At 41.8% G+C, this 15,047-nt stretch overlaps 2 protein-coding genes and 1 pseudogene across 6 annotated transcripts in view; all 3 read left to right on the top strand.

Annotated features, from left to right (window-relative positions):
• Nucleotides 1-15,047, top strand: part of LOC110054105 (polyglutamylase complex subunit TTLL1-like) — a 101,000-nt gene that overhangs the window by 57,388 nt on the left and 28,565 nt on the right. For all 5 annotated transcript variants that reach the window (XM_089284978.1, XM_089284977.1, XM_089284980.1 and 2 more), the window contains one exon: nucleotides 404-479. In XM_089284978.1, the coding sequence (XP_089141104.1) occupies nucleotides 404-479 (76 nt within the window). The remainder of the gene's footprint in view (nucleotides 1-403; nucleotides 480-15,047) is intronic.
• LOC149115520 (uncharacterized) lies at nucleotides 4,883-9,061 on the top strand (annotated as a pseudogene).
• Nucleotides 13,198-14,476, top strand: LOC149115521 (uncharacterized). Its single transcript, XM_089284969.1, has one exon. The coding sequence runs from the start codon at nucleotides 13,284-13,286 to the stop codon at nucleotides 13,719-13,721; it is 438 nt and encodes a 145-aa protein (XP_089141095.1). The 5' UTR covers nucleotides 13,198-13,283; the 3' UTR covers nucleotides 13,722-14,476.

A 15,047-nucleotide genomic window follows, 5' to 3' on the forward strand; every position in this document is an offset into this window, starting at 1 on the left:
TGCTCATAGAATATATAACTGTGCAACACAATCCAATGGACTGCACACTTATGTCATGAGCAAAGTTAGCATTGGGAATATTAAATTTAACAAGAATTGTTTTATGCACAGCTAATATTAAAGTATGATCAATTATTGATTCATGCCTTTATATTAGCTGTGCATCTTGGAGTTATGATTCACCTAATGGAAAGCTTGGAGAACACTCAAGAAGCAAGAGTTGTGTTGTACCTTGAGTAACTCTTAGCTTCTTTTAAGCTCTCCAAACCTCCAACATGCATTGTAACTCAGTAATGCATGCCTGAATCAATTTCTAATCAATGACTTTTTAATTGTGTAGTATTAAATCTTTTTTTCAGCTCAGAGTAACATGCAAGTTAATTTTTCTGTGTTAATTTTTCAGCCCAGGGTAAAGGTATTTTTCTTATCAATAGACTGTCACAGCTGAAGAAGTGGTCTAAAGACAGTAGAGGAACACCGTAAGTGGTCATTTTGACAGTGTATTTCAATTGAGCTGGGTTGAATAAAGGCTGGTTTCCATATAATCAAATGTTGTGATCACTGTGATGGCTATGATCACTGCAAAACAAGTTCAGGGATCACTGTGATCATATGGAAACCACTCTGCAGTGATTGCATTGATCACTGAGATAGACTTAAGTTCTAGCTTCACAGTAGTAGTGATCATAGCAATCGTATGACTTTTTCTGTGATTGTAGCAATTATTGATCATATTGAAACCAGCCCTAATGCAGGACTGGAAATAATGGCCCACCATTCCATTATGTCTGGCCTGATTGGCCGGGATTTGACCAGTTAAATTTTTAAATTTTTGTCTTCCCAGTCATATTCAACCATGTTGAAATATGAAACTTAAGTTTCAATGCTGTTACAAGTTTACTATCAATATACACAAAGCTGTATATCAGAACTTTGATATTAAATAACATGAACTAGTAGAACTGTTTGTTGACAATTTACATATATGTAAACTTGTGGTCTCAGATTAAAAATATTATGAATTCCTTTAATTAGTAATTAGTGCAGAGTGCACTATTGGGATGGTTTAGGGGGCTGCTGTTCACTAAGGCACTAACACCATAAGGTGTGAACTTTAATGTTTTAGTGTGGTTCAGTATGTTAAACTAATTGCAGTTGTCCTTCTTGATCTAAGCAAAGCTTTCGACAGTATTGACCATCAAATACTTCTCACTAAGTTACAGGACATTGGTGCATCCAGACCTGCAATAGAATGGTTTGGAAGTTACTTAACCTCACGATACCAATTTGGGTGAATAAATACAACTCTAATCAATAAATTTTTAGAAACGGATTTCACTAAAAAAGTTAACGTTAAAAAGCAACAACATTTCGACGCCTCGGCGGTTATTTTCAAGTTGAAAAGAAATATATACAATCACTAGTTCATATAGTGTGATCATCCAGGTGAGTGTAGTTCTGAAAAGAACTGTTGTTGGTGACTGACGTTTCGACAACCTGAGCGGAAGTCATCTTCAGAGTCAAGTGAATAGTGTTTGTCAGTCGATAATGTTATAAGTCTGGTCTGTTGAACGTGATTGGTCAGTGTAGCCATGATGGTATTGGCTGAAAGACTCGTGTAAAGTTTGTCATCAGCCATTGGTGGGTTTCAATCCGTCTATTGTTAGTCAAGTAGGTCGGTTTTTGGTCCGTGTATTGTTAAGTTGGTCTGTTAGAAGTCCGTTTGTCGGTTTTGTTTCTGTCGTGGATAAGTCGTTTGTAAGGCGCTGGTAGTTGTTGACATCTGTTAAGAGGCATTCATTCTAGGTTAGTGTACCAGCTTTCCAGAGTCAGTCGTTGAAAATAGTTTGTACTGTAGGTTAAGCACTGAGCAGAGTCCCAGTATATGTTGTGGTTTGTCAGTTGATGATGTACAGCAATGTGATTGTTGGCATCACCATTTCTCGTGGCTCATTTGTGTTCAGTCAGTGTCGTGTTAAGGTTTCTGCCAGTCTCACCAATGTAGGAAGCCTGGCAGTCGGAGCATTTGATCTTGTAAACTGCTCCCTGTCTGTCGTTAGGTTCGTCTCTGTCTTTCACGTTGGTCAGTAAGTGTCGTAACGTAGTTGTAGGTTTGTGGGCTACACGAATGTTGTAGGGCTGTAGGATCCGTGAGATGGTCTCAGAAGTGCCCTTAATGTAAGGTATAGTCACTGTAGTAACAGGTGTAGGGTTCCTGTTTGTAGCGTCAGCTTCAGTAGGTCGGTAAATGTTTTGTCGAATAAAGTCAGCATTGTAGTTGTTTTTGTGAAAAACACATTCATGGTATCTGTTTTCGTCACGTAAGCTGTCCGGTCTGTCACAAACTAGTTGCGCTTGTCTCGTCAAAGTCTTTATAGTCGTGGCTTTGTGTGAAGTCGGGTTGTAGGATGATTCGTCAAGTAATCTGTCGGTATGCGTCGGTTTTCTGTACACTGTCGTTCGTAGTTCGTTGTTGTCGCGGCTTACCAAACAGTCTAGAAAAGGAAGTTTTCCATTTTCTTCGATCTCTTTAGTAAACTGGATGTCGGCGTTCTGTTCGTTTAGGTGGTCGTGAAAATCGTCAATTTCGTCTTTGTGAATGGCGGTAAAGGTGTCGTCAACATAGCGTAACCAAAGCAGTATCGTTTGTCGGCAAGTTGCAAGGGCGCGTTCCTCCACGTGTTGCATCACAATTTCTGCGACAACAACAGAAACAGGCGACCCCATTGCTGTTCCATGCAACTGTTTGTAGTGTTTACCGTTGTACTGAAAGTAAGTCGATGTAAGGCAAAGGTTCAGTAAGTCCATGATGTCTTCTTTAGGTAACGGTAGTTTAACAGTAGATTGTTGTATAGCGGTCTCGGTACACTGTAATGCCAATTGAAGTGGAATACTGGTGAACAGTGATTTCACATCAAAAGACACAAGTTTGTAGTCGTCAGGTATCTGTACTGTCTTAATAGCGTCAATAAAGTTCTCCGTAGATTGTAGTTTGCGTCTTGATTTGTCAGTAAGGGGTTGCAGGATGGTCGTCAAGTACTTAGATAGTTGATACGTAGGGGACCCACAGAATGACACTATAGGTCGCATCGGTATACCAGGTTTGTGCAGTTTCGGTAGTCCATAAAGTTTCGGTGGTCGAGGTACTGAGCACCTCAGTCGATAGTAGCGTTGAGTGTCAATAGCGCCAGTCTTTTTAAGTGTAAGTATTTTGCTGTTAAGTTTACGTTGAAGTGCTGGCGTCGGGTCACGTTTAAGTTCTTCGTAAGTTTGTTTGTCGTTAACAAGTGCATCCATTTTGTCAAAGTAGTCAGTCTTGTCCATAACAACAGTGACACGTCCTTTTTCGGCTGGTAGTATCACAATGTTGTCGTTTTTCGGTCGTTTCAGTGCTTGCTGTTCGTCTTTTGTCAAGTTATTGTCAGGTATAGAGGCTGATTGTACCGTGGAAGCAATTCTGCTTCTGATGTTATCCTTGGCAGATTCTGATAAGTCTCGCTGACGAGACAGAACCGCCTCAACACTAGATACAATAGACTCGGTCGGTATCCGTTTAGGCGTCACTGAGTGTTTTAGTCCATAGGACAGTATGTGAGTCTCGGTTTTGTCTAAGGGACAGGAAGAAATATTCCTGACCCAGTTGTCATCAGTTTTCGGTCGTTTTCTGTCTTTATTGCGTTGAAGTGTTGTCAGTTTTCGTTCTTGTTCAGTACAAACGCGGTCTGTGGTTTTGTCGGCTCGCATGTCGGCGATTGTCATAACAGTGTCAAGTAAGTTAGTCGGTAACAGTTGTTTAAGTTTGTCAAGTTGTTGTTGTAGTTTATTGTTGCAGTAGTTGAGTCTTCTGTGACAGTTGTTTATCCGCGCTCTGACCAGACGTCTGCAGGTGGATTTGACGATCTGGATGGCCTCTTGTGTGTTCAACGGAGACTTAAGTTTAAGTCCGGCCGGAACGAGACCCTGGTCTTTGCAGCAGTGGTTGAACCAAAGTTGTTGGCGTATTCGTCTGACAGTACTTACCAAACTGATGTAGTTGTTTGCAAGTCGTGCGCTCTGTCGTCAAAGTGAACGTAACACAGTAAATGGTTTGAACCCAGGAGTATCAGTAGTTCATATAGTGTGATCGTCCAGGTGAGTGTAGTTCTGAAAAGAACTGTTGTTGGTGACTGACATTTCGACAACCTGAGCGGAAGTCATCTTCAGAGTCAAGTGAATAGTGTTTGTCAGTCGATGATGTTATAAGTCTGGTCCATTGAACGTGATTGGTCAGTATAGCCATGATGGTATTGGCTGAAAGACTCGTGTAAAGTTTGTCATCAGTCATTGGTGACTAACAATAGACGGATCGAAACCCACCAATGACTGATGACAAACTTTACACAAGTCTTTCAGCCAATACCATCATGGCTATACTGACCAATCACGTTCAACGGACCAGACTTATAACATCATCGACTGACAAACACTATTCACTTGACTCTGAAGATGACTTCCGCTCAGGTTGTCGAAACGTCAGTCACCAACAACAGTTCTTTTCAGAACTACACTCACCCGGACGATCACACTATACGAACTACTGATACTCCTGGGTTCAAGCCATTTACTGTATATACAATCAATTATAAGAATGCTAATGAGACACTGACCAAAACTCTAAAATATATACATAGAAACAATACAAGAAAATTGCGGCATGAGTAACAAAAATGTTAAGGCAATAGAAACGATTTAAAATATATATATAAAATGATTAAGTAAAGAGCTTTGCACGGATCGAGTCACTCTGTTTGTTCAATTTTGGTTGAAGTTTATGAATAAAAAGCATTTCAAAAATCAAACAGTCGAGTTTACTGTGATATTTTTTCAAAATCCTGAAATTGCTTCCAATGGTCTCTGGATCCTTTCTGTGCTCATCCATATGTGGTTGCCGATTGCTGATTGCTTATGTTCCTCCACATGTTGATGTAGGTGTCGACTCGTGAAGCCGAAATAGTCTGCATCGCACAGACCACACTGTCCTAGGCCTGTTCATCAATTTTCATCTCATGAAGATCACCAGCGAATGAGAAGATGTCATTAACGGTTTGGTCGTTGATGGATGCCATGGGTTCTCCCCTCAAGCCACTAATGGCAAATGCATTTGTGTGCCATATTGAAGAAAAATTGGAAAACCAAAACAAGATGCCTGTTTTCTGTAAGTGCTATGTGAACGACACCCTCAGCAAAATGCCCGATGTTTCATCTGCCTCTGAATTCTTGTTAACACTGAATGAAATCCACCCCTCAGTCAGCTTCACAATGGAACTCAAAGACAACGGCAAGCTTCCCTTTCTTGGAATGGTGATTATCAGAAATGGTCCCCTACTAGATACGAAGGTCTACATGAAACTGACCGATACTGGGCTTTTACTGCATTACCAAAGCCATGTTGACGTAAGGTATAAACATTCTCTACTGAAGACAATGTTAAACCGTACGTTCAAACTCTCCTCAAATTGGCAGTTGTTCCATCAAGAATGTGAATGTCGAGGAAAAGGTTGTTGTTATTCATCGTGGTAGATGCAATAATGAAGCGTATTATCGTTTGTCTCACGATGTAGTCACTTGAGATGTAGATCGCGACGTTTCGACTGCTTACTGCTAGTCTTCTTCAGGCGATAAGGTCGACTGATTACACGGTATCATTTATATCACAAAGGACGGCTGTGATTGGTGCATTTCGATCCTCCTACTGTTCCATTGTTCCGGCGAGTAGCTGTTCCCTCAGTGGTCCGTTGTTGTACCGTTCTCCTGTTGTTGTGTTTCTTGATCGTGGGTATCCATGCTTCAGGAATTTCAATTCCACTATCCCTGTTGATGTTGTTAGGGTGAAGTCTTATGTGAATAGCTTCCTTGACCCTACGTGTGTACCAGTGAGGATCTCGATCAATAAACTTGACCTCATTCCAGATAGGATAGTGGCCGGTCTCGTGGGTGTGTTCAGAAACGGCGGAGGTCTGGGTACGGGCGAGTCATATATCCCTGTCGTGTTCTTTGATCCTCTCCTGCATAGATCTCCCTGTTTCCCCGACGTAGACTTTGCCGCACTCACAGGGAATCCTGTAGACAACACCATCTTGTTTAGCCGGGTTGACGGTGTCCTTTGGTCGCACTAAGTGTGACCGAAGTGTCGTGTCGGACTTAAAGACGGTGCGAATGCCTTGTTGTTCTAGGCAGCGGCGGAGAGACTCCGAAACTCCTTGGACATAAGGTAAAACGGCGGTGGATTTAAATTCAGCGACAGGCTCTCTTCTTGGGGTTGTTCGTGCCTTTGTGAGGAGGGATATCCGTTAGAAACAAGTATGGATGACAGATGTTTCTTCTCTCCAGCGATTACTGATGGTTTGGCGATGAGACGTTTAGGCCGGTCGTACAGACACTTCACAATACCGCGCTTTACTGACTGAGGGTGGTGTGAATCATACGCTAGGTACTGATCAGTATGTGTTGGTTTCCTGTAGACACTGGTGGTAAGGCGGCCATCAGGTTCTCTGTAAACTGACATGTCGAGAAAGGCGATCTTGTTGTTGTTCTCGATCTCCATGGTGAAACGGATTGATGGTTGTTGACTGTTCAGGTGTTGCAGGAAGACGTCAACTCTATCCCGATCCAGGATGGTGAAAGTATCATCTACGTAGCATTTCCAGATCTTAGGCTTGTAAGGTGCGAACTCTATTGCTTGTTCTTCAAATATCTCCATGTAGAGATTAGCAATAACTGCGGATACAGGGCTCCCCATGGCTGTGCCGTCTTGTTGTTCGTAAATCGATCTGTTGTACTGGAAATACGTAGATCTTAATATGAAATTCAAGAGGTCCGGGATTTGAACTGGTGTAAGTGTCGTGTGGTCAGCCAGGCCTGCATCGTTCTCCATTTTTTGTAGCACGGCTTGTACGGCGCCCTCGATCAGTACGTTGGTAAACAGTGACTCTACGTTGAAAGACACCATGATCTCGTGGTCCTGGATCTCTTCACTGGCGATGGTGGAGGCGAAGGCAGTTGAGTTCTTCACTGTGAAGTTCGAGTTACCTGCAAGAGGAGATAATACGTTAGCCAAGAAAGCAGACAGGTCGTATGCAAAGGTGTTGACACACGACACAATTGGCCTAAGCAGTGTGTCGGCCTTGTGGATCTTTGGCAAACCATAGATCCTGGGTGGTTGTTTGTGTCGGGGTTTGATCTTATTATAAACCGCCTCTGATATGTGTCCACTCCGTTTTAGGGTTAGCAGCTTCTCAGATAGCTTCCCGGTCAAGCGGTCTGTCGGATCTTTGTTGAGCAGCTGGTAGGGTCCGGAATCAATTAGCGCTGACATTTTTGCGTGGTATGTGTCAACGTCCAGGATTACGCTGGCGTGTCCTTTGTCGGCCGGAAGGACCATGATGGAGTTGTCCTCTTTTTAGCTTTTAAGAGCCTCCTGTTGTTCCTTCGTGATGTTGGGTGTGGGTGGTTGTGCCTGTTGAAGGATGGTGTTGACGGATCTCCTGGCAGTGTCTGCTCGCTCCGCATCTAGTGGCCTGACTGCTGACTCAATCTTGGCGATGATCTCGGTGGCTGGGACGCTCGTAGGAGTCATGGCGAAATGGACATATCAGTAATCACTGGAGAGAAGAAACATCTGTCATCCGTACTTGTTTCTAACGGATATCCCTCCTCTTTTGTACAGAAAATCACAAAGGCACGAACAACCCCAAGAAGAGAGCCTGTCGCTGAATTTAAATCCACCGCCGTTTTACCTTATGTCCAAGGAGTTTCGGAGTCTCTCCGCCGCTGCCTAGAACAACAAGGCATTCGCACCGTCTTTAAGTCCGACACGACACTTCGGTCACACTTAGTGCGACCAAAGGACACCGTCAACCCGGCTAAACAAGATGGTGTTGTCTACAGGATTCCCTGTGAGTGCGGCAAAGTCTACGTCGGGGAAACAGGGAGATCTATGCAAGAGAGGATCAAAGAACACGACAGGGATATACGACTCGCCCGTACCCAGACCTCCGCCGTTTCTGAACACATCCACGAGACCGGCCACTATCCTATCTGGAATGAGGTCAAGTTTATTGATCGAGATCCTCACTGGTACACACGTAGGGTCAAGGAAGCTATTCACATAAGACTTCACCCTAACAACATCAACAGGGATAGTGGAATTGAAATTCCTGAAGCATGGATACCCACGATCAAGAAACACAACAACAGGAGAACGGTACAACAACGGACCACTGAGGGAACAGCTACTCGCCGGAACAATGGAACAGTAGGAGGATCGAAATGCACCAATCACAGCCGTCCTTTGTGATATAAATGATACCGTGCAATCAGTCGACCTTATAGCCTGAAGAAGACTAACAGTAAGCAGTCGAAACGTCGTGATCTACATCTCAAGTGACTACATCGTGAGACAAACGATGATACACTTTATTAAGAATGTGAATGTCTTAAAATGGTTTTTGCTTGCCTGGATTATCCCAAAACCCTCATAGAGAACACGATCAGACATTTTATTGAAATGAAAGTTACTGAGAATGTGTGTTCTAGACAACAAGTATCCGATGAACAAGATGCTCCCATAAGAACTGTCTTACCGTTCAAAGACCAAAAATCGGCGAATACGGTAAGACACCAACTTGGTGATCTCAGTCGAAAGATTGATGCCGTTGTCCAGCCTGTTTACACAAGTCAGAAGATCAAAGGACAATTCAAACCAAGGAAACATAAACCTCCAATTGTGAATCAACAAAACGTTGTTTATTATTACAAGTGTGGTCTGTGCGATGCAGACTATGTCAGCTTCACAAGTCGACACCTACATCAACATGTGGAGGAACATAAGCACTCAACAATCGGCAACCACGTAAAGGATGAGCACAGAAAGGATCCAGAGACCATTGGAAGCAATTTCAGGATTTTGAAAAAATGTCACAGTAACCTCGACTGTTTGATTTTTGAAATGCTTTTTATTCCTAAACTTCAACCAAAATTGAACAAACAGAGTGACTCAATCTGTGTGAAGCTATTTACTTAATTATTTTATGTATATTTTTTAAATCATTTCTATCGCCTTAACGTTTTTGTTACTCATGTCGCAATTTTCTTGTATTGTTTCTATGTAAATATTTTAGAGTTTTAGTCAGTGTCTCATTAGCATTCTTATAATCGATTGTATATATTTGGGCAAACATATACAGGCAAAAAGTAACGATAGACAAATCCGACGTTTTGGTGACATCTTAGCGCCATTGTCAAGGGAAACTAATTAAATATGCGATTTCAAGAGTAACTAAGAGTTCAGAGTTTCTAATTTGCATAAGTTATACAAAGACTTTAGCGCGAACTGAGTCTGACTGTACATTTAAACACGGTCGTAATTGTTTAATGAGTAACATCTCATTAATGAGACAATCAAACTTGTTGTGGCATTTTTTCAACACGCTAAAACAATTGCGAAGGTCATCCGGAATCCTGCCTGCGTGTCTATTATCATAGTGATTGCGTACTGACGAGGTCTTGCTTCTATGTCCATCAACGTGTACGAACAGATGGCCACGGGTGTAACCGACATAACCAGCATTGCACTGGTCACACTTGAAGTTATACACAACGCATTGTTGATCAATGAGCTGAGGCTTAGGTTCGCTTGTCGGGAACTCCTGGGCAATCTTGTGGCTTGTAAACACCGGCAGCTTCACACTGAGATCTTTCAACTGTGTCTTCACGATATTAGCAGACTCCTTGTCTTTAAAGGGTATGACAACCCGAGTAGTGTTTTCTGTCGTAGATCTGGACCGTAATGAGGGCTGGTCAGCGACCTTTAAATTTAGGAAGGTTTTTGACAGTGGAGTCAACAAGGTGCTTGGGATATTTCAGTTTAGAGAAAACAGACTTCAGTCCTTCGCACTCCTCAGTGAAGTAGGACCATGACAAAGACAGGCGATGTGTGCGATCGAGCATAGTTGTCAATAGTCCGCGCTTGTACCTATTATCAACATGACTGTGGTAATGGAGAAGCAGACCACTGTTGTTTATATTTGGGCGCGTGTAAAAATTTTACTTTTCAACTTGAAATGACCGTCGAGCGGTCAAAACATCATTGCTTTTTTAACGTTAACTTTTTTAGTGAAATACAACTCTGTCAACCCAACTACCTGTTAGCTCTGGCATTCCACAAGGGAGCATCCTTGGCCCATTACTCTTTAACATCTATGTTAATGACCTCCCTTCTGTGCCAGAAAATTGTTCATCGCAGTGTTACGTCTACGATACCAAACTACTCATTCATTTCTGTCAACTCCACAATCAGCACGAAGCGATAGCAAAGATGAATAAGGACTTGTTAAGTATTTGGAGTTGGTGCTTTGATAATCAGCTTTTACTCAACCCAGATAAAACAAAACTAGTGATATTCGGCAGCTGGCAAATGACTGCTAAGGTTAGCGACTTTAGGCTAATTCCATTAGGGAAGGAACTCGAGCCCGTTAAGGCTGCAAGAGACCTTGGCATCACACTGGACTCTAATTTAAGATATAATGAGCATATTGTTTCCACTGTATCCTCATGCATGTCACGATTAGGCCAAGTAAATCGCATTAAGCATATTTTTGATAAACGCACCTTAATTATTATTATAAATGCCTTAGTGTTAAGTAAATTATTCTACTGCTCTTCTGTTTGGAGCAATACTACTCAAGCTAATCTGGACAAGCTCCAAGCAGTACAGAATTTGCTTGTCGCATTTTCTGCAGCGCTAAAAAATTCAATCACGTAACTCCTTTGCTAAAAGACTTGCGCTGGCTACCAATCAGACATCAACTTTATTTTGTTTTGCTGTTCTGGCTTTTAAGTGCATGACAAGTTGCGCTCCGGAGTATTTGACATCTAAGCTCATCAGAAGATCCGCCGTCTCGACAAGGAATACCAGAAACTCCCAACTTTTGAACATTCCACTCTTTCGCACTGCTAGCAGCCAAAGGACCTTTCAATATAGAGCAACCTCTTTGTGGAATGAGTTGCAGCCTGAACTCAAACTTAGCCCATCTGTGATGGATTTCAAGCTCTTACTCAGGCAAAAGCTTCTTAATGACTGCTTTATTTAATTTTATTAACTTTTATCTTCTTTTATCATGGTCACGTACTTAGTTTTTAATTTTGTAATGTAAAATTGACTCTTAAAAGCCCCGTGGGGACGAGCCAATAAAGTATGTATGTATGTATGTATGTTCGAAAAATCGCTCCCATAGGACTTTTGTGCCAAAATTGAATTTTTTGGCTGTTTGGCACTAATTTTGGGCCGAATAATAAGAATCCAATGGGGTTCAAATTTTCTGACCCCGTCTTCCCATGTTTCTGGCTACTTAAGGATTTAATTTATGCTAACTTATGCTAATTAGATGTAAAAATAAGTTTTACAAATATCTTTGCTCTTAGATTCAAGATACACGGACCAAACTTTATGCGAAGCTCGCTCTTGACAACATATGTTGTACGACTTAAATTGGTTACCATGGCAGCCAGCGATGACGTCAGGATTAACTATCTGTTACTTTGGTGGCGGCCATCTTGGATCCTCCATCTTGGATTTTTGAACTCTCATTTTTCTATAGCAAAACAGTGCATTGTTAATAAACGTTATCTAAGGAATGATTACATGTGCTGGTCGAGCTAACAAGTGTCTTTTCAGGGCTCAAAATTACAAAAACAACCCTAAATTTTGGAGTTTTACGGCTTTTTATTTCTTCACTTAGGCCTGATATAGACAACAGTGATGGGCATAATTAAGTTTATTTTTTCCTCACGATGGCAAGTTTGTATTGGAGATTAATTGAGAAAGGCTAACGCAGAGAATAGTGAACATCTGGATAAAATGAAACACTTTATTCATATATTCGTATCTTCGTATCCTTCAGAGAGGCCCTCCATGAGTATAGTCATGAGATAGTTAACATGTATGACGACATTCGGTCCTGGTACTCTGAAAAGATGAAACCACAAGAGCGTAAAGAACAAGGACTTAGGGATCTTGCATGATTTATGATAGTAAGAGTACTTCAAGCAAGTGGACAACCTGTTACAGCTCATCTATGCTTGCTGCTCTGGGGACTGGGAAGGCTACCTGGCAGGGTTGGAACGCCTTATAAAGTACTTCTTAACACACGATCTCCTCAAATATGCTAATGCCAGTCTACCTCACACAGATAAAGGCACTTGAGCGTGAGGATCCTATGACATGGGAAGCATTGAGGTCCAGGAATTTTGTTGTAGCAAAGTCAGAGATCCTGCTCACGCGGTTGTTCACAGATCAGACACTAGAGCAGGAAATCAAGGTATTAAAGCATCACGGAGGTATAGTCGGTTTAAGTCAAGACGAAGCTGCCCTAGACTGCCTTCTTATCACGTCACCACATCTTACCAGTAAGGTAAAGCAGTATCTCAACAGCTTTCCTAAAGTATCCAAGGCTTCTGAGGTGCTATGCAGAGAAAGGTCAAAAGTGGTTTGCAGAATTCGTTGAAGATGGACTGTTGCTATCTTCTAAGCACTCCTTATGGGACACTATGAAAAAGCTGAAACTGAAGACCTTCTCAGACTCGATGGAGAAAACTAATAAAACTTTGTGTAGGGGACAAAGTCATCAAACTACACGAAGAACGGGAGTTACTCAGAAGGTCCTCATAATCCAAGGAAGTAGGCCAGAGCTTGTGCCAAGACTCGAGGAAACAATCGCTGAGTACGGATGGCAGTGGTGATGCGTTCCTTATGTTCCATCAATGGATCTCTTTATATTCCAATCAACAAAGCCATCCTGAAGCGTTTGATAGAGGAAGCCAACCCACAGCCACAACTAGAAACACCACCAGCAACAGGAAATCTCTGTCGAATACTTGTTATTGATGCTGTGGCAATCGTTCAAGGAAACTATAACAACAACAACAATAATAATAATAATAATAGAAACAATAATAGTAATATTTTGTATAACATGTTGTATTTATGATTTGTATACAGGTCTGAAAAAAAAATAAGCACTATCCTGAAGATTTCTGACCTCCAAGAATAATGTATCAAGCGTATCGAGCAAATGGTGTCTGGTTTTGATGAAAGCCGAGTAGTGTTTGATTGCTACTTGGAAAGCTCCTTGAAGAACAAGACATGCCAAAACAGATCCACAACATCTGTTGAGTTCTAGATACATCTGGAAACGAGGCTCACCTTGTCCATCAAGGAACTTCTGTCATCGTCAAAGTCTAAAAGCATGCTGGTCACTTTGTTTGCCAATGGATTATTGGCACCCTTCTCCAGCAACACAGCCATCAAGCTGGTTGTGGCTTATGATAGCAAAACCAAATGTGTCGACTGTGAAGAAGAACACGTCCACAAAGAAGCCAACATGCTGATCCCTAACCAGGTGCTGCATTCACTAGATGAGCATTTGTCACAGGAGATTTGTGTGTCCTCACCCAACAGTGACGTACTAGTCCTGCTGCTCGACTTGGTTTCCAGGGGACGTTGTGGAAACCTGAATAGCCTGAGTTATTTGACAGGCAAGGGCACAAACTACAGAGAGACTGATGTTATTCAACGAGTCCAAGCGATTGGAATATACAAGTGTCAAGGTCTGATTGGATTGCACCCCTCAACAGAACCGACTGGGGAGGGAAGTTTGTTGGTATCACAAAGAAGAGCTGGATGAAAGCTTACATGGCACTCTACCATCCTGTGATCGACTCTTTCAGAGAGCTTGGTGAGGGTCGTATCCAAAACAAGTTAGCCAACGGAGAACTGCCAACTCAAGTTAAAGACCTAGAGAAATTTGTCTGCCGGCTGCCAAGCGTACTGCAAAGCAGGACCTGCTACCCTGAACTTCGATGAGAGCTCTTTTGATCCAGGAACTTGGAAGGTGAAATGCAGCCTCCAACAGGTGCTTCCTTACTCCCACACATCACATGTGCAAACGTCTGGCCATGCGCAACAAATTCCATACAAGCAGCGGCCCAGATCTTCCTCCCATTAAAGAGAATGGCTTGAGTGGACACCAAGGAGCATTCATTCCTGTTATGCACCTGTCTCCCCCTGCAACCGAAGCTGTTGTTGAGCTTCCCAAATGTGGCTACAAGTCAGACTCCAAGGGAAGCTGCAGCTGTTTCAAGAATGGAATTCCATGCATTTCTCTTTGTAAATGCTTTGGAAAAAGCTGTACAAATCCATATACAGATGGCACACAAGTTGATGACGAGGAAGATGATGATGGTGATGCTCTTAATGTGTAAGAACTTTCATCACATTTTATCCACAAACACTTTTAACAGAACTGTTCATTAGTATCATGCATTAGTATCAGAAAGAAGACAAATAGCGCCTGTGTTGTTACTATGGAACTAACAAAAGTCAATGATATTTTTATATGACAAAACTGAAAGAGTACATGCATTTAACAAAAAAGGAAAACATAGGAAGTTCTGCACTTAACTGGACATCGCTCGTAATGGAAATCATTTGTTAGTTAAAGCTTATTTAAAATGCACTGTTTTGCTTTAGAAAAATGAGAGTTCAAAAACCCAAGATGGCGGATCCAAGATGGCCACCGCCAAAATAACAGGTAGTTAATCCTGACGTTATCACTGGCTGCCATGGTAACCAGTTTAAGTCATATGACATACATCATCAAGAGCAAGCTTCGTATAAAGTTTGGTCCGTGTATCTTGAATCTAAACTTATTTTTACATCGAATTAGCATAAATTAGCATAAATTACATCCTTAAGTAGCCAGAAATATGAGAAGATAGGGTCAGAAAATTTGAATCCCATCAGATTCTTATTATTTGGCCCAAAATTAGTGTGAAACAGTGAAAAAATCAATTTTGGCATGAAAGTGCTACGGGATTACATGCCGTACCACACTATTTGTTTAATTAATTAATTTCAATTAATCAATTAGCTTTGCAGGATGGAGGGCTAGGTGGGGTAGGTATCTGTGTGCATTACGTAAAACATGTCATACTTACGTTCATTGTTTTTT

The sequence above is a fragment of the Orbicella faveolata genome, unplaced genomic scaffold (assembly GCF_042242905.1).
Source record: "Orbicella faveolata isolate gen_17 unplaced genomic scaffold, um_ofav_v1 contig_13, whole genome shotgun sequence".
NCBI lineage: Eukaryota > Metazoa > Cnidaria > Anthozoa > Scleractinia > Merulinidae > Orbicella > Orbicella faveolata.